Source organism: Amphiura filiformis, chromosome 3 (assembly GCF_039555335.1).
Source record: "Amphiura filiformis chromosome 3, Afil_fr2py, whole genome shotgun sequence".
Lineage (NCBI taxonomy): Eukaryota > Metazoa > Echinodermata > Ophiuroidea > Amphilepidida > Amphiuridae > Amphiura > Amphiura filiformis.
Genome location: NC_092630.1, coordinates 17,168,024 through 17,188,257, shown reverse-complemented (window position 1 = coordinate 17,188,257; position 20,234 = coordinate 17,168,024). Strand labels below are relative to the sequence as shown.

General features: G+C 37.3%; 1 protein-coding gene and 1 long non-coding RNA gene across 2 annotated transcripts; both read left to right on the top strand.

The window, feature by feature from the left end:
- The first annotated feature begins 1,402 nt into the window (after nt 1-1,402).
- On the top strand, nt 1,403-13,918 carry LOC140147098 (hyalin-like). Its single transcript, XM_072168872.1, has 10 exons — nt 1,403-1,406; nt 1,779-2,054; nt 4,544-4,819; nt 5,321-5,596; nt 6,726-7,001; nt 7,472-7,747; nt 8,230-8,505; nt 11,859-12,164; nt 12,911-13,192; nt 13,785-13,918. Exons 1-10 carry the CDS (start codon nt 1,403-1,405, stop codon nt 13,916-13,918), a joined length of 2,382 nt encoding a protein of 793 aa, XP_072024973.1.
- Nucleotides 13,919-15,109: 1,191 nt separating this feature from the next.
- Nucleotides 15,110-19,018, top strand: LOC140147643 (uncharacterized). Its single transcript, XR_011858374.1, has 4 exons — nt 15,110-15,238; nt 17,452-17,616; nt 18,323-18,469; nt 18,902-19,018. It is a non-coding gene; the product is annotated as an uncharacterized lncRNA (long non-coding RNA).
- Nucleotides 19,019-20,234: the final 1,216 nt, after the last annotated feature.

Here is a 20,234-nt window from a genome sequence, read left to right as displayed (position 1 = left end):
CTGGGAATACCTTAAACATACATTATGTTTACTTTTTTATTTATTTTTTTTTTGCAAACCTGTGTTTTTATTCTGTTTCATACAGACAATGAAAATATGGAAACACTTGCGAAACTTCTTCAATTTGCACGATCTCTTTGTTTTGAAGTAAATCCAAATTTTGTAAAAATACCACACCATGTTTTCAAATCTGAAATATAGGTGACCGAAAAACATAACAATCAATCATTTAACACTTTACAGGTGACCAAAATCCGCCGAGTATTTTCTGCGGACAAGATGTCAGCTCCCAAGTTCAATGTGGACAAGCTAACACACAAGTGTGTTTCAACCAATGCACAGCAACAGATAATTCAGGAACTCCAAATGTGAGATACAACAGTGGATTGATTCAATTCACTCCTCAAGGAAATCAAATATGTGCAACATATCCAGCTGGAGTGACATCTGTAACAGCAACAGCCACTGACAATTGCGGTCTCACAGCGACTGATACTCTAACAGTTACAGTCACTGGAGGTGAGCAGCCTCTCCACCCTCTCCCAAACAAGACACTTGTCTGATCATTAAGAAGTGAATTTATACAATTCAACAACGAAAGGAGCCAAAAACATATTAATAAAAACAAATCACGTACAGCGCATGCGTTTGTATGCATTTGTAGCAACGAATTTATACTACGTGAAGTTGAAATTAAACACTGTCTTCTATTGGATCATTATTCGACATTTCAAAAATCTGGAAATGACTTGAAACATACATTATGTTAACTTCTTTTTTATTTATTTTTTGCCAACCGGTGTTTCTATTCTGTTTTATACAGACAACTAAAATATGGAAACACTTGCGAAACTTCTTCAATTTGCACGAAAGGTGCAACTTTTAATCTCTTTGCTTGTTTTAAGCAAATCCAAATTTTGTAAAATTAACACCCTTGTTTTTTTATCTGAAATATAGGTGACCGAAACAACATAACAATTTATCATTACACACTATACAGGTGACCAGGTCCCGCCGAGTATTTTCTGCGGACAAGATGTCAGTTCCCAAGTTCAGTGTGGACAAGCTAACACACAAGTGTGTTTCAACCAATGCACAGCAACAGATAATTTAGGAACTCCAAATGTGAGATACAACAGTGGATTGATTCAATTCACTCCTCAAGGAAATCAAATATGTGCAACATATCCAGCTGGAGTGACATCTGTAACAGCAACAGCCACTGACAATTGCGGTCTCACATCGACTGATACTCTAACAGTTACAGTCACTGGAGGTGAGTAGCCTCTCCTCCCTCTCCCAAACAAGACACTTGTCTGATCATTAAGAAGTGAATTTATACAATCCAAGAACAAAAGGAGCCAAAAACATATTAATAAAAAACAAATCACATACAGCCCATATGGGTTTAAAAACTAAAAATAGTACTAAGCATTTGTAGCAAAGAATTTATTCTACGTGTAGTTGAAATTAATCATTGTCTTCTATTGGATCATTATTCGACGTTTAAAAAATCTGGGAACGATTTTAAACATACATTATGTTAACTTTGTTTTTATTTATTTATTGCCAACCTGTGTTTCTATTCTGTTTCATACAGACAACTAAAATATGGAAACACTTGTGAAACTTCTTCAATTTGCACGAAAGGTGCAACTTTTGATCTCTTTGCTTGTTTTGAAGCAAATCCAAATTTTGTAAAATTAACACCTTCGTTTTTTAATCTGAAATATTGGTGACCAAAAAAACATAACAATTTATCATTACACACTATACAGGTGACCAGGTCCCGCCAAGTATTTTCTGCGGACAAGATGTCAGTTCCCAAGTTCAATGTGGACAAGCTAACACACAAGTGTGTTTCAACCAATGCACAGCAACAGATAATTTAGGAACTCCAAATGTGAGATACAACAGTGGATTGATTCAATTCACTCCTCAAGGAAATCAAATATGTGCAACATATCCAGCTGGAGTGACATCTGTGACAGCGACAGCCACTGACAATTGCGGTCTCACATCGTCTGATACTCTAACAGTTACAGTCACTGGAGGTAAGCAGCCTCTCCTCCCTCTCCCAAACAGAGAGACACTTTAAGACCACTAAGAAGTGAATTATACAATTCAACAACTTTAAGAAGTGAATTATACAATTCAACAACGAAATGAGCCAAAAACATAATGAAAACAAATCACATACAGCGTATGTGCGTTTTAAAAATAAAAATAGTACTAAGCATTATTTTGTAGCAAAGAATTTATGTTACGTGTAGCTGCAATTAATCATTGTCTTCTGTTGGATCACTATTCGACATTTCAAACATCTGGGAACGACCTTTATCATACATTATGTTTACTTCTTTTTTATTTATTTTTTGCAAACCTGTGTTTCTATTCTGTTTCATACAGACAATGAAAATATGAAAACACTTCCGAAACTTCTTCAATTTGCACGATCTTTTTGTTTTGAAGTAAATCCAAATTTTGTAAAAATACCACACCATGTTTTCAAATCTGAAATATAGGTGACCGAAAAACATAACTATCAATCATTACACACTTTACAGGTGACCAGAATCCGCCGAGTATTTTTTGCGGACAAGATGTCAGCTCCCAAGTTCAATGTGGACAAGCTAACACACAAGTGTGTTTCAACCAATGCACAGCAACAGATAATTCAGGAACTCCAAATGTGAGATACAACAGTGGATTGATTCAATTCGCCCCTCAAGGAAATCAAATATGTGCAACATATCCAGCTGGAGTGACATCTGTAACAGCAACAGCCACTGACAATTGCGGTCTCACATCGACTGATACTCTAACAGTTACAGTCACTGGAGGTAAGCAGCCTCTCCTCCCTCTCCCAAACAAGACACTTGTCTGATCATTAAGAAGTGAATTATACAATTCAACAACGAAAGGAGCCAAAAACATAATGAAAACAAATCACGTGCAGCGTATGTGCGTTTTAAAAATAAAAATAGTACTAAGCATTTGTAGCAAAGAATTTATGTTACGTGTAGCTGCAATTAATCATTGTCTGTTCAGACAACGTGTGTTACTGTCTTTCTGTACGGGTGCGAGTCATGGGTAATTACCAAGGACATGGAAAACAAGATCAATGCATTTGCAACATCTTGCTACAGAATCATGTTAAACATCAAACGTGTGGATCGGATTCCAAATGAAACCATCTACAACCTGACCAACCCCACTCCACTGGTTGCTAGAGTCAAGATTCATCAACTCAAATTTCTCGGCTATATACTGCGTCTTGCAGATGGAGAGCCTGTGAAAGAATATGCGCTTTATATCCCACCACATGGGAAGAGGAAACCGGGACGGCCGCGCACACTGTACTTACAGTATGTCCAGCACCTCCTGGGAGATACTGAAGGGATGCTGCAGCCAAACAAAATTGTTTCACTTGCCCAAGATCGCATTAGTTGGAGAAAGCTTGTAGTCGCCTGCTCCGCAGCCGACTGATGATGATGATGAATCATTGTCTTCTGTTGGATCACTATTCGACATTTCAAACATCTGGGAATACCTTAAACATACATTATGTTTACTTCTTTTTTATTTATTTTTTGCAAACCTGTGTTTCTATTCTGTTTCATACAGACAATGAAAATATGAAAACACTTGCGAAACTTCTTCAATTTGCACGATCTCTTTGTTTTGAAGTAAATCCAAATTTTGTAAAAATACCACACCATGTTTTCAAATCTGAAATATAGGTGACCGAAAAACATAACAATCAATCATTTAACACTTTACAGGTGACCAAAATCCGCCGAGTATTTTCTGCGGACAAGATGTCAGCTCCCAAGTTCAATGTGGACAAGCTAACACACAAGTGTGTTTCAACCAATGCACAGCAACAGATAATTCAGGAACTCCAAATGTGAGATACAACAGTCGATTGATTCAATTCACTCCTCAAGGAAATCAAATATGTGCAACATATCCAGCTGGAGTGACATCTGTAACAGCAACAGCCACTGACAATTGCGGTCTCACATCGACTGATACTCTAACAGTTACAGTCACTGGAGGTGAGCAGCCTCTCCTCCCTCTCCCAAACAAGACACTTGTCTGATCAATAAGAAGTGAATTTATACAATTCAACAACGAAAGGAGCCAAAAACATATTAATAAAAACAAATCACGTACAGCGCATGCGTTTGTATGCATTTGTAGCAACGAATTTATACTACGTGAAGTTGAAATTAATCACTGTCTTCTTTTGGATCATTATTCGACATTTCAAAAATCTGGAAATGACTTGAAACATACATTATGTTAACTTCTTTTTTATTTATTTTTTGCCAACCGGTGTTTCTATTCTGTTTTATACAGACAACTAAAATATGGAAACACTTGCGAAACTTCTTCAATTTGCACGAAAGGTGCAACTTTTAATCTCTTTGCTTGTTTTTAAGCAAATCCAAATTTTGTAAAATTAACACCCTTGTTTTTTTATCTGAAATATAGGTGACCGAAACAACATAACATTTTATCATTACACACTATACAGGTGACCAGGTCCCGCCGAGTATTTTCTGCGGACAAGATGTCAGTTCCCAAGTTCAGTGTGGACAAGCTAACACACAAGTATGTTTCAACCAATGCACAGCAACAGATAATTTAGGAACTCCAAATGTGAGATACAACAGTGGATTGATTCAATTCACTCCTCAAGGAAATCAAATATGTGCAACATATCCAGCTGGAGTGACATCTGTAACAGCAACAGCCACTGACAATTGCGGTCTCACATCGTCTGATACTCTTACAGTTACAGTCACTGGAGGTGAGTAGCCTCTCCTCCCTCTCCCAAACAAGACACTTGTCTGATCATTAAGAAGTGAATTTATACAATCCAAGAACAAAAGGAGCCAAAAACATATTAATAAAAACAAATCACATACAGCCCATATGGGTTTAAAAACTAAAAATAGTACTAAGCATTTGTAGCAAAGAATTTATTCTACGTGTAGTTGAAATTAATCATTGTCTTCTATTGGATCATTATTCGACATTTAAAAAATCTGGGAACGATTTTAAACATACATTATGTTAACTTTGTTTTTATTTATTTATTGCCAACCTGTGTTTCTATTCTGTTTCATACAGACAACTAAAATATGGAAACACTTGTGAAACTTCTTCAATTTGCACGAAAGGTGCAACTTTTGATCTCTTTGCTTGTTTTGAAGCAAATCCAAATTTTGTAAAATTAACACCTTCGTTTTTTAATCTGAAATATTGGTGACCAAAAAAACATAACAATTTATCATTACACACTATACAGGTGACCAGGTCCCGCCGAGTATTTTCTGCGGACAAGATGTCAGTTCCCAAGTTCAGTGTGGACAAGCTAACACACAAGTGTGTTTCAACCAATGCACAGCAACAGATAATTTAGGAACTCCAAATGTGAGATACAACAGTGGATTGATTCAATTCACTCCTCAAGGAAATCAAATATGTGCAACATATCCAGCTGGAGTGACATCTGTGACAGCGACAGCCACTGACAATTGCGGTCTCACATCGTCTGATACTCTAACAGTTACAGTCACTGGAGGTAAGCAGCCTCTCCTCCCTCTCCCAAACAGAGAGACACTTTAAGACCACTAAGAAGTGAATTATACAATTCAACAACTTTAAGAAGTGAATTATACAATTCAACAACGAAATGAGCCAAAAACATAATGAAAACAAATCACATACAGCGTATGTGCGTTTTAAAAATAAAAATAGTACTAAGCATTATTTTGTAGCAAAGAATTTATGTTACGTGTAGCTGCAATTAATCATTGTCTTCTGTTGGATCACTATTCGACATTTCAAACATCTGGGAACGACCTTAATCATACATTATGTTTACTTCTTTTTTATTTATTTTTTGCAAACCTGTGTTTCTATTCTGTTTCATACAGACAATGAAAATATGGAAACACTTGCGAAACTTCTTCAATTTGCACGATCTCTTTGTTTTGAAGTAAATCCAAATTTTGTAAAAATACCACACAATGTTTTCAAATCTGAAATATAGGTGACCGAAAAACATAACTATCAATCATTACACACTTTACAGGTGACCAGAATCCGCCGAGTATTTTTGCGGACAAGATGTCAGCTCCCAAGTTCAATGTGGACAAGCTAACACACAAGTGTGTTTCAACCAATGCACAGCAACAGATAATTCAGGAACTCCAAATGTGAGATACAACAGTGGATTGATTCAATTCGCCCCTCAAGGAAATCAAATATGTGCAACATATCCAGCTGGAGTGACATCTGTAACAGCAACAGCCACTGACAATTGCGGTCTCACATCGACTGATACTCTAACAGTTACAGTCACTGGAGGTAAGCAGCCTCTCCTCCCTCTCCCAAACAAGACACTTGTCTGATCATTAAGAAGTGAATTATACAATTCAACAACGAAATGAGCCAAAAACATAATGAAAACAAATAACGTACAGCGTATGTGTTAATTTTTTTGCCAACCTGTGTTTCTATTCTGTTTCATACAGAAAATTTAGGAAAGACTTGCGACACTTCTTCAATTTGCACCAAAGGTGCAACTTTTGATCTCTTTGCTTGTTTTGAAACAAATCTAAATTTTTGTAAAATTAACACCTTTGTTTTTTAATTTGAAATATAGGTGACCGATAAAACATGACAATCTATCATTACACACTATACAGGTGACCAGGTCCCGCCAAGTATTTTCTGCGGACAAGATGTCAGTTCCCAAGTTCAATGTGGACAAGCTAACACACAAGTGTGTTTCAACCAATGCACAGCATCAGACAATTCAGGAACTCCTAATGTAAGATACAACAGTGGATTGATTCAATTCACTCCTCAAGGAAATCAAATATGTGCAACATATCCAGCTGGAGTGACATCTGTAACAGCAACAGCCACTGACAATTGCGGTCTCACATCGACTGATACTCTAACAGTTACAGTCACTGGAGGTAAGCAGCCTCTCTCCCTCTCCCAAACTTGTCTGAGCATTAAGAAGTGAATTATACAATTCAACAACGAAAGGAGCCAAAACATAATAAAAACAAATCACTTACAACAAGTATTACGCATTTGTAGCAAAGATTTTATGCTACGTGTAGCTATAATTAATCATTGTCTTCTGTCATGTCTGTTGGATCACTATTCGACATTTCAAACATCTGGGAACGACCTTAAACATACATTATGTTTACTTCTTTTTTATTTATTTTTGCAAACCTGTGTTTCTATTCTGTTTCATACAGACAATTAAAATATGGAAACACTTGCGAAACTTCTTCAATTTGCACGAAAGCTGCAAATTTTGATCTCTTTGTTTTGAAGGAAATCCAAATTTTGTAAAAATAACACACCTTGTTTTTTTAATCTGAAATATAGGTGACCGATAAAACATGACAATCTATCATTACACACTATACAGGTGACCAGGTCCCGCCAAGTATTTTCTGCGGACAAGATGTCAGTTCCCAAGTTCAATGTGGACAAGCTAACACACAAGTGTGTTTCAACCAATGCACAGCATCAGACAATTCAGGAACTCCTAATGTAAGATACAACAGTGGATTAATTCAATTCGCCCCTCAAGGAAATCAGGTTTGTGCAACCTTTCCAGCTGGAGTGACATCTGTAACAGCAACAGCCACTGACAATTGCGGTCTCACATCGTCTGATACTCTTACAGTTACCGTCACTGGAGGTAAGCTGCCCCTACTCCTACCCCACCCCCAACAAAAAAGATGCTCGTCAATTCATCAGTTGTATAATTCGAACATCGTTTAAGTAGCCCATTTATTTTCATTTTCATTCGTCAAAAAGTGAATAATGACATTTGGCAACGAAAACAAAGGCAATTTGCAAAAAAAAATAAACAAGGTCACGCTTGACTCGATAAGTCCAGTTAATTAGCCTGTGCAGCGAATTTTCTTCTTTTTAAAGTTTTAACAATAAAATGATATAACGATATGGCCGAGAAAAAATGGGTCAAATACGTAATACAACAAATCCCGCATTCAGCATTCATGTGTTTTAACATGTCTTTTGTTGAAAGTAAAGATGATCAAGCCTGACCGACAACAATATAATTATTCATAACGGGTGAAACTGTCCCGTCGAATGTTTTCTGCGGACAAGATGTCAGTTCTCAAGTAACTTTTCAAAACGCAATATATTTCATTACAGGTGACCAGGTCCCGCCGAGTATTTTCTGCGGACAAGATGTCAGTTCCCAAGTTCAGTGTGGACAAGCTAACACACAAGTGTGTTTCAACCAATGCACAGCATCAGACAATTCAGGAACTCCTAATGTAAGATACAACAGTGGATTAATTCAATTCGCCCCTCAAGGAAATCAGGTTTGTGCAACCTTTCCAGCTGGAGTGACATCTGTAACAGCAACAGCCACTGACAATTGCGGTCTCACATCGTCCGATACTCTTACAGTTACAGTCACTGGAGGTAAGACTGCCTAACTATACTAGAAATTTCAATTGAATGAACACAGTCTGACATAGCGTGAGGATTTTTATGTACACTGCGCGATGTATGCTATGGATGGCGGAAACCTTCAAAATACGCCTAAGATAATACGCCTAACCTTAGACGTCTAAGATGCAATCTTAGACGTGTAAGGCTAGGCGTTTTATTTTAGGCGTATTTAGAAGGTTTCCGCCATGATGGCGGATACCTTCAAAATACGCCTAAGATAATACGCCTAACCTTAGACGTCTAAGATGCAATCTTAGGCGTCTAAGAATTTCGTGGTAGACTTAAATCAACGAATGGCAGGACCAGAAATCCCAAACAACTAATCATCTTAGGCGTATTCAATTATTAACCAATGAAATCTTAGACGCCTAAGATTTTACACGCCTAAGATTTTTCTTAGACGTCCAAGATTGACCATTTGACCGTGACTAGTGATGGACGGTATCGCAAATTCGATCATAGCGCCTGTTGTTGTTGGTCAGACCCTGTAAATGATGTTACGGGCTGTGTTGGCATGGTTGGCGGTCGTGTTATTTGGTCAACCTAATCTACTATCTGATACAAAATGATATAGACATGACTACCATATCAAAATGCAACCTAGGATTCACATAATTTGTTGATTAATGTTATAGACAGTCATATAACTATAAACTATGGTCATTTTAAGAAGACCCTATGTTGCATTTCAAAGAAGCAGGCCTTTAAATAACCATCAAAACTGATGGGTACCAATCATTTTGATAAAGCCTGTACATAAACTGAACTGATTATCCCGCCGTACTTTATGATCGATCACTGCGCATGGTATCTGTAATACGAGCTAGTCTTCCAGGGTGCTTTGCGAGCTAGGCGTGCTATCACATTGGTGATACCGTCCATCACTAAAATATCAATCTTAGACGTGTAAGAAATCTTAGGCGTGTAAAATCTTAGGCGTCTAAGATTTCATTGGTCAATAATTGAATACGCTTAAGAATTGAATACGTGTAAGAAATCTTAGGCGTGTAAAATCTTAGGCGTCTAAGATTTCATTGGTCAATAATTGAATACGCTTAAGGTGATTGGCTGTTTGGGATTTCTGGTCATGTGATTCGTTGATTTAAGTCTACCGCGAAATTCGTAGATGCCTAAGATTGCATCTTAGACGTCTAAGGTTAGGCGTATTAACTTAGGCGTATTTTGAAGGTATCCCCCATCATGGCGGAAACCTTCTAAATACGCCTAAGATAAAACGCCTAACCTTATAAGATTGCATCTTAGACGTCTAAGGTTAGGCGTATTATCTTAGGCGTATTAAGAAGGTATCCGCCATCCATAGTATGCCAGCGTGTGCGCCTGTATGCGTGTAACGCGGAAGTGAATCCAACCATACCAACGCACTGGTTATTATTGTATCCAATTAGGTTTTGCGTTCCCGTTGTAGTTTGAAATACGCGATATACGATTGCCTCGCCGAGCACTACTATAACATGCGGTCGGATCGTGTACAGTTGTTGAAAGCTGTGTTCATTCAATTGAAATTTATAGTATAGTCATGTGGTGCGGCGTGTAGTTGTTATAAATGTAACCATTTATATAGCGTAATTAAACAGGTATAGCGCTTTACATTTATTCCGCTGCCCCTAGGATATCCCAGCAAACACAAAAACGTTTTAAAAACGTTTTTAATAAGTTATATTTTGGCTTTTGGTTTACATAAAAACGTTTTAATAACATTAAAATGTCGGGTTATATAAAGGTCATGAAAACGTTTTAAAACGTTTTGTATGAAAACACACTACAACAATATTTTTAAATGTTTTCAAAAATGTTATTGTAAACTATTTTTGCAAACATTTTTTGCCAAATATTTTGTTAACACTTAAATAACATTATGTTAAAATATTTGCACTCAGCAAACACAGAAATGTTCTTAAAATGTTTTTTTCAAAACGATTTAATAACATTTAAATGTCGGGTTATATAAAGGTCATGAAAACGTTTTTAAAACGTTATTGCAAATATTTTGGGCAAACATTTTTCGCAAAATGTTTTTTCAAACCAAAATAACATTCTGTTTAGAATGTTTTGTATCAAGTTTTCAAAATGTTTTTGGAATGTTATTAAAACGTTTTATACCCTTTATATAACCCGACATTTAAACATTTTCTCTAAAACATTTTTTGTTTGCTGAGCAGTAGATTATCAAAAAATGATTTCTAATGGTATGAAAACGTTTTATACCATTAATATACCCTTTATATAACCCGACATTTAAACGTTTTCTGACAACCTTTTATACCCTTTTGCGAATGATGTCGAAAACGTTTTGTGTTTGCTGGGTACCACACCATTTGGAGGGCAAAATGGCCGAGCGGTTAAAGGCGTTGCGCTGTCGGCCGGGAGAATACGATCGGCGAGGGTTCGAGCCTCTTCCTCTCCTAAAATGTTCCTATAAGGTCGGAAATCCTACATTGTGTTCAGTTACTTTACAGAATAAAATTGTAGGATTTCTTCTCACCCCAATACACTGCTTAGCACTTGGAGATGTAGGTAGTGTGTGTGCGACGTCTTGTGGTTCGGAAGTCACATAAAGCTGTTGGTCCCGTGTACAGAAAGAGTCAAACCATGTGCACGTTTAGTGTCAGCGCTATTCGGAAAGAGAAGGGTCATCCCCGGTTCTGATATATGTAATCAATCCTAGGTTCCAGGAGCTAGTGTTGGCGAAATATTTATAAAGCCACCCTGCCGACTGAAACTAAGAAGAAGAAGAAATAACGGCACAGGTTTGACTATCCTCAAATAACTCCCCATTTTACACCTAATTGGAATACATCAAGTGAGATAAAGTGCCTTGCCCAAGGAAAGAACACATTGGCCCTGACGGGGTTCGAACCAATAACCTCGCAGTCATGAGTCGTATGCCCTAACCGCTAGGACACCGTACTCTCTATCTGCTTCAAAATTCAACTATATTGTTTTTAGCATCTGAAATCTAATAGGCATGTTGATCCTTTACATGGTCATCTCAAAACGAAGTTCTACTTACAAATCGCCTGTTGTGTGTGCGTACGCCTGCCAAACGCTTCCTTTAATTACCGCGTACGCTTTGCAAAAGCCTTCTTTCGCGTTGCTATAAACGCGCGAGAAATAAAAAATGCACTTTTTCCGCATGCGTTTGCAGCAAGGTTTGCAGGGGAACCTCATTTTGGTAGTAAGATGGCGGATCCATGCAAAGTGCGAATACCTAGTAATATGTATAGCTGACAACTGTTGCTGTTACAGTTGTCGGTCCAATGGGATGTAATGCAATATACTTATTCAAATATTGCATTTATCAGGTTCATATACAAATATAATCATTGCAGGTGACCAAATCCCGCCGAGTGTTTCCTGCGGAAACGATATCAGTTCAATATGTGAGTGTGAACACACTGACGCCAGAGTGTGTTTCCAACCGTGCTCAGCAACAGATAATTCAGGAATAACTCCTACTGTAAGATACAACAGTGGATTAATTCAATTCACTCCTGAAGGAAACCAAGTATGTGCAACCTTTCCCATTGGATCGTCAACCATAACAGCAACATCCACTGACAATTGTGGTCTCACATCGTCTGATACTTTTACAGTGTCCGTTGCTGGAGGTAATGATTACGTAAATGAATCAGCTGTTCAAATTGAAATCCATACACCCCTATGGATGACATGACCTTAATTTCCCACACAGGGGATGTAGACTTTTGTGTGGAAATTTTGTGTGGTAAATTAAGGTCATGTCTTCCATTGTAGGTAACTGGAATAGCCCAATAAAGCATTGGCTTCTGTCAGATTACTATTCACGATTACAACAAACGTATGACCTGAATTGTACCCTTTTGTTTATCTATTTTGAATCATATTAAAGATTCCATCCCACTTTTAGTCAAAGGTGACATTTTTCGAGGTAAATTCTGTTATATTTATCATCAAAGTCACAGGTGTGATTCTGTTCCTCTGTGGATTATACTCATTCATAGTAATAATAGTTATTTAAATATGCAATGTTTTTTCAGACTTGAAGCTTCTTGTGAAAAATAAGTATGTTCCCCATGTCCAAAGGAGTGTACAATTTTCATATGTGTTGAATATGCCAATGTTTTTGAAAACCAAAATTACCAAACCTCAAACTTCTTTCTGTGAAAATATCAGGAACCCTGAGGTTTACTGATAAAAATACTTGTGAAGTTGTAATAAATAGGCTATAGGATTCACATACACTGACATATATAAATAGTATCAAGGCCTCTCGTATTATCTCTCAAAACCTAGTCTACCAGTATTTCAAAATACCCTTTCCTTCGTCGAAACATAACAATACATGACTTATGAACATAACAATATTCCATTTAAGGTGACACCATCCCGCCGAACATCTTCTGTCAAGACGTAAGAGATGAAGCACCGTGTGGACAAGGCGGACAAGCTAACACACGAGTGTGTTTTACACCATGCTCAGTAACAGACAATTCAGGAACTCCTACTGTAAGATACAATAGTGGGTTCATTACATTAACCCCTCAAGGAAATCAAGTGTGTGGAACCTTTCCAAGTGGAGTAACAACTGTTACAGGAACAGCCACTGACAATTGTGAACTCACATCAACTGATACTTTCACAGTGACAGTTGTCGAAGGTAATTAAATTATATTAATGATGAATTTTATAATAGACCCCATTTTCACCGAAATCTTTAAACATTTATTGATCTTTCTTATTATCAGCAACCCCAATGCCAATGAGGGGATAAATGGATGACATCTTTGATGAAACGGTTCGCTTTGTAATGGTGCATCCAACTGATTATAATACCAATAGCATCACAACCCGTAGCAATATCACACAGATAAATCAGACACATGCGTGTGTGGACTTAACCCGGTTTGGAAATAAGCTCTTCATTTGAGAAAGAACGTAGATTCATGTCGGGAGGATAGACCTAGTTTGCGCTAGGCTACTAATCAAAGAGTGCTTTTAATACGTCCGTATGGAGGATAAGTGCGGCACACTGACTGCCTGACTCAACCCCCCCCCCCCCCCCCGGCCCCCACTCCGGGACACTCCTACATTGGAGGTGACGCGCATGTAGGGCTGCTAAGACCCACTTTTCTGCATCGCTGTCACCTTATGACAATAATAACAAATAAATAAATGTTTAAAATATAACTATATTGAATTAATATTAGTTTATTTGCTTGCCTGTTTTTGTTTTTGTTTTTTCGCAACAGTGGCAGGTAATCCATGTGCTAATCATAATTGTCAGAATGGCGGACAGTGTACAGCTTACCCAGGCTCATGTAGTCAATACTTCTGCCAGTGTCCACCATGCTATTATGGACGATTCTGTGAAAACCGTGAGTAGTTCATCGTCATTCCAAGAAGAATACTATCGAGAATCATCAAAGAGTAACTTCTAATTTTATGCGATGTTGTTATTTTATCCCGTCGTATGTCGACCTTACTATGTACTGTCTATATGGATGATGATCCATGGTTTAACATAAAATATATGAAACGCAACTCATTGCATTCATTACAGGAATTGATGCTTGTCTCAACCACAAGTGTGAGAATGGTGCTATTTGCCAGGCTCAGCCGAACAGCTGCACTGATTACACATGTACTTGTCCTTCGTGTTTCACAGGACCATTCTGTCAAACCGGTAAGTGTTGTATCACAATGTACTATTAATCAAACACAATTCGTTTCTGATTTCAACTCTTACTGCTGCTTGTCTGTGCAAATTCTTCGAAGACTACAGACATGTGCGATAATTATTATACCAAACGCAAAACTATTTCATGGAAAGGTGTACGCGCATGATGATTCTGATTCAACATTCTGCTTTACTAATCTTTGCAATGCAACGCAATGGGAGGACTTAGAGACTCTAGTCCAGGAATTGGAAAGCTCGCATCATTGGCCTGGATCACCATAAGTGTAAAACAACATCACTGCTGTTGCATTGTCAACTCTTTCCAAACCAATGATTCACGAACCCGAAAGAAATCCCTCTCTTTTGTACCATGCCAGAAACGGAAAGGAAGGCCCAACAGCAGATGGGTCAGTGATGTCATCAGAAAAGATGTAATTGAATGGACTGATGAAGAAAGAATTCCATTCAGAAAGCATGGTGGCAGATTATTTGCGAAGCTGAAGCAAATCTTCAGACTGGACAACCATAAACATGATAAGTAAAGTCAAACGCGTACTGACTTTAACATGTTACATAATCTGTACCCATAACCTCGTTTATTGGTTCATTAACATGATTAATGTTTACATTGATATCATTTCAGCTGTTCCGGACCCTTGCACCAACAACCCATGTATTAACGGAGGCCAATGTTCACGTGTTCAAGGAACATGTTATGCTTATCAATGTTCATGCCAGCCTGGATTTGAAGGAGTTAACTGCGAAATCAGTAAGCAAGGAAACCATTTACTCGCTAAAATTTCGCCACTACCGTTAATGTCTAGTTAGTTAATTACATTAACTTATTCATATAATCATATAATCAATTTGTTTTATCTTCTAATTATGAAGGAACTCAAATATATGTGAACCCATGTAATAACTTTCCATGTGAAAATGGAGGTTCCTGTGCCTGTTTGGGTAACAACTACTACGTATGTACCTGTCGATCTGGCTATGGTGGTATCAACTGTGAGACTCCAATAGGTAAGGACTCACACTATTGGGCAAAACTGTCTCATTTTCAGTCATACCTGTATTTATAATGAAAGACAAAGATAAAGAGAATTTATCGCGTCTGACGTCATCTGTCAATCAAACTCGACCACGGTTTGTTTACAAGTGTCGTGATGATGACTTGCTGAACGCGGATTTATAACCGGGCGCCTTATTGTTAATTTTGCACCTTTCGACATGCAAACCATTTCAAAAGTTAGGTCTTTATAGTAGGAAACTTTCATAACCGAAGGCACCATGTCCACAATGCCTAGAAAAACTGCTTTTTGCCTTGTAAAAGTACGTAATTTTTCGCCATTTGCTGCTATTCCTTTTCTCCGATCAGCACCAGATAGATTGGTCTTCCTTTTACGCGCTGATTAACCTGTGTAAACCAATCAAGGATCGTAATTGACAGTGACATCAGACGCGATAAATTCTTTTTATCTCTGTCTTTAATTATAGGCTAAAGTTTTATAGTGTAACTTTTGTACCACACACATTCAAAGGCCATTCTGTGAATGTACAAATATATTGGGCTTAAAAAATATTATCCTCGTATAAAAGTTTGAGATCACAGGCCACTTTTTTCTTCAAAATCAAATAATATAACGGGAGAAAATACAATATACAATATACAACGACATAATGGTGTGATCAAGCAAAATCAGTCTGGAGTCGGTTATATACAATTTTAGTTTCTTATTGAATAATAACAGGCATTTACAAAGCTACATTTTGCAGAAAATCCTAGTTGAAATTGGACAACCAAAAGATGTGAGCAATTAAAGAGTTTCCAGAACATAAGGAAATAATTATTTCCTTTGTTTGGCTATATCTTAAAATCAATATTTCCGAGTTCCGACTGATTTTGCTTGATCATATCACATATTTTCCTCAAAATGAGAGTAACATTTCTCTTCTGTATTCAACGAAATCTAAATTAATTATAATACTCACTAAAATTTCGCCACTACGGTTAATGTCTAGTTAATTACATTAACTTATTTATTATAATTAATTTGTTATCTTCAAAATCAAATAATAACGGGAGAAAATACAATATACAATATACAACGACATAATGGTGTGATCAAGCAAAATCAGTCTGGAGTCGGTTATATACAATTTTAGTTTCTTATTGAATAATAACAGGCATTTACAAAGCTACATTTGCAGAAAATCCTAGTTGAAATTGGACAACCAAAAGATGTGAGCAATTAAAGAGTTTCCAGAACATAAGGAAATAATTATTTCCTTTGTTTGGCTATATCTTAAAATCAATATTTCCGAGTTCCGACTGATTTTGCTTGATCATATCACATATTTTCCTCAAAATGAGAGTAACATTTCTCTTCTGTATTCAACGAAATCTAAATTAATTATAATACTCACTAACATTTCGCCACTACGGTTAATGTCTAGTTAATTACATTAACTTATTTATATAATCATATAATTAATTTGTTATCTGATTATATTATTATAATGTACGTTTAAATTCTCTATTCAACGAAATCTATATTAATTACAATCACACATCAGGTCTGGAAACTAGTTTGCTTTTCAAGTTTTTAAAATGAAATGTCAGGAATGCTCACTCTGCTCAAGATATCATTATTAAAAGGTTATCCCTGGTCAGTCTGTTAATCCTAACTCTAACAATATGTAAATCCTACAATTGAACCTTAATACTAATTTCTTAAGCACAATTAAGGGGGTACTACACCCCTGCCCAATTTATCTCAAAAATTATAGCACATTGGTGACAAGTAAGATATGTATATTATAGGGGCAAGGACTACAACTACTGTACTGAAAATTCAGCAACTCAAAGCAAGTAGTTATTGATTTATTGATCAAATATTGGTTTTCCCTCATTTTTGACTGTAACTCCACAACTGTTGTCTGTGCTGAAACAAAATTTCCAGTAAAGTAGTTGTAGTCCTTGCCCCTATAATATAAATATCTTACTTGTCCCCAATGCGCTATATTTTTTGAGAAAAATGCAAAACTGGGCACAAAACTGGGCAGGGGTGTAGTACCCCCTTAATGCCAGTAAAGTTCTTGTTTTTACACGTACTGGCAGAAACAAATGTTAAACTGTAACTATATACTGGTATGGTCCTTTAGGGTACCGTCCCATGTTTGACAATTTTGCAAGTGCTGGTGGTCTTGTATTGACATTTTCTGTTTGTTTGCAGCTGGAACCCCCAACTTTGAATCATGCAACAATGTTCCATGTCAGAACAACGGTGAATGTTACAACGGTTATGATCAAAACAGTGCGACACAAGGGTTCTACAGAAACCAATACACGTGTGTTTGCAACCGAGGTTTCGGTGGCTCCAACTGTCTCACCAGCGTAGGTAAGTTGGGTTTTATATAAACTATGGTTTGGTAAACTGTAAGTGAGACGAGAGATTGTAAGTGCAATAGCATTTGTGACTATTGCTATCTATTTAGCCCTTCTAGTTTCAATTCTATAAAACGAGTAATAATTTATCTTCTTCATGGTCATGATGGTAGAACACTCTGGGAGAATATTATGACGAATATGTGTTAAGAAAGTAGACAACATTTGTTGTTACTTTTGTGCCCATATCATATTCGTTATTTTTCCAAAGCTATAGACGAATCCAATTTCACGCATTCCTACACCTCAATGGCAGCCATAGCTGGGTCCCCGTCGGCTCCATCTCACTTAAAATGTGAAATGATGCGGCCTTGGAGGGTATTTTAAACTGCATTATATCACCCGTGTTGCATGTAGACAAAAGAATGATGACAGTTTACAACACAAAAGAATCTAATATCGAATTTTAAGCGGCTTTAATCCACCCAATTGGGCAGTCACAACACCAGGTAGGTGCTGCGGGGACCCAATAATGGCCGACCAAATCCTGACTATGACTTGGCTCGTTGGATTCATCTATACGTATTCTTTAATAAAACTTGAAGGACTAAGAATCCCAAAGGAACTGAAACTACGTTATCGCATTCTTACGTTCCACCAATTGAGCATGTGTAATGAATGATTTCGGGAATGACCGTCTAATCTAATCTTGCTTTCAGTGAATAATCCTACTGCAGATGATTGTTCTGGAGTATTGTGCAGAAATGGAGGAACGTGTGCCAATGCCTACTTCAGTTACGCGCAAAGAACTGCTGCGGTCTGTAACTGTAATATCGGATTCTTCGGACAATTCTGCGAAATAAGTAGTAAGTTATTACATGAAACTTTAATAGTCAAATTTTGAAATATACCGCTGCAGCATGTCCTATCGCTATTTAAGCAATTTAAACATGTTGAAAAGTAGCTTTAAATTATTATGTTTATTATAATTGAAGACCGAATTAAAGAGACTAGTTTGCGTCTGACGTCCTGTCAACCAGACCAAAAATGCCGTACTGCGCAGGACAGCAACCAATCACAACGCGCCGTTGCCCTGACGTCAGACGCAAACTAGTCTTTTTAATTCGGTCTTCAATTATAGTTAAGTTTGTCTTACAATAAAAGTTTATTACAAGACAGGCACTTACAAGTGTAAGTTGTAGTTAGCGCTTAGAAACCTTTGTATTTTGCGATTGATAAATGTTGTTAATTATTAATTATTAAAAGGCTTTAACACTTTTGAACTTTATTTATTGTAGCTGAAAACCCATGTCTTAGCAACCCATGCCAGAACGGTGCCCAATGTTCACCATTCAATACATATTTTGTCTGCGCATGCATTGGACAATTCTCTGGAGTCACCTGTGAACAAGGGGAGGTAAGGTTATTCTTATTCGTATATAGGAACAAAAGTTGCCACAAAACTCCAATTTGTTCTTGTATTTCATGAAATAATTTATTTTACCTGTTTCACACTTCGTTTGATAATATTAACCCTAACAGGACTGTATACTACAAAATACCACTTGATATATACGCTGTTCGTGCGTGCATCCCACGTGGTGTGATGACGCAATCGCCCCAAGTGATATATAGGCACGGTTTTGCTGGCCAGCGAAGCCCAAAACCCGTGGCAAAGTGTCGCCGACCGAGTGCTTGGCATGCGAGGGGTCTGGGGTTCGAATCCCACCCAGAGCAAACAACTTCTTTCTTTGTTTTCTCTCTTTGCTCTTTATTCCTTCCTTCTTTCCCTTCCCGTCGCCAAAAAGCCCTTAGGCGGTTAGGGTTAAGACAATATGAAGGGTCATTTGGTAGACCTATTCTGGCTCATTTTGTGAAAAGTCTGGAAGAACTACCGTAACAAACTAAACTGGGCTCAAAAAGAAACTTATAATTTTTCACATGGTCATATCTTAAAATCCTGTCCATAAAAATAAACAAAATTGCACACAGGATTACTTCAATACGCTACTCTAAACACTGGTCAGTAACCAAACAGTTGTCCAACTGACACAACAGCAAAATGCACTGACATGGAAAAGCTTCCTGGACCACATTCACAGCCCAATAATTGGCACCCAACACAAGAAATATGTGAGTAAGACCTGTTTCTTGAAGAAAAGCAGAAGCAGCTCCGTTCCGCATTATTCCGCTTACTCTTTGGAAATAATCACCTGTGTAAGGATTTTGTACGCATTCTCACAGATTTCTTTTGCTGGGTGCCAATTATTCGCTTGTAAATGTGGTCCAGGAAGCTGTTCCGTGTCAGTGTATTTTGCTGTTGTGTCAGTTGGACAACTGCTTAGATACTGACATGTGCTTAGAGCAGAGTATTGAAGTAATCTTCAATGTTCATTTTTATGAACAGGATTTTAAGATAAGATATGACCTTGTGAAAAATTATAAGTTTCTTTTTGAGGCCAGTTTATATACCATGTTGCAGCTGAGATTATATGCTCTTCCTTATCCCACAAAGCTTGATAAACATATATGCCATGATAATTGAAAGAGGGGAACAAATATACAAAAAGTTTTAAAAAGACCAAGCCAAGCTAAAACTTCTATTTTCGCTACCTGTTTTTATTCCACATT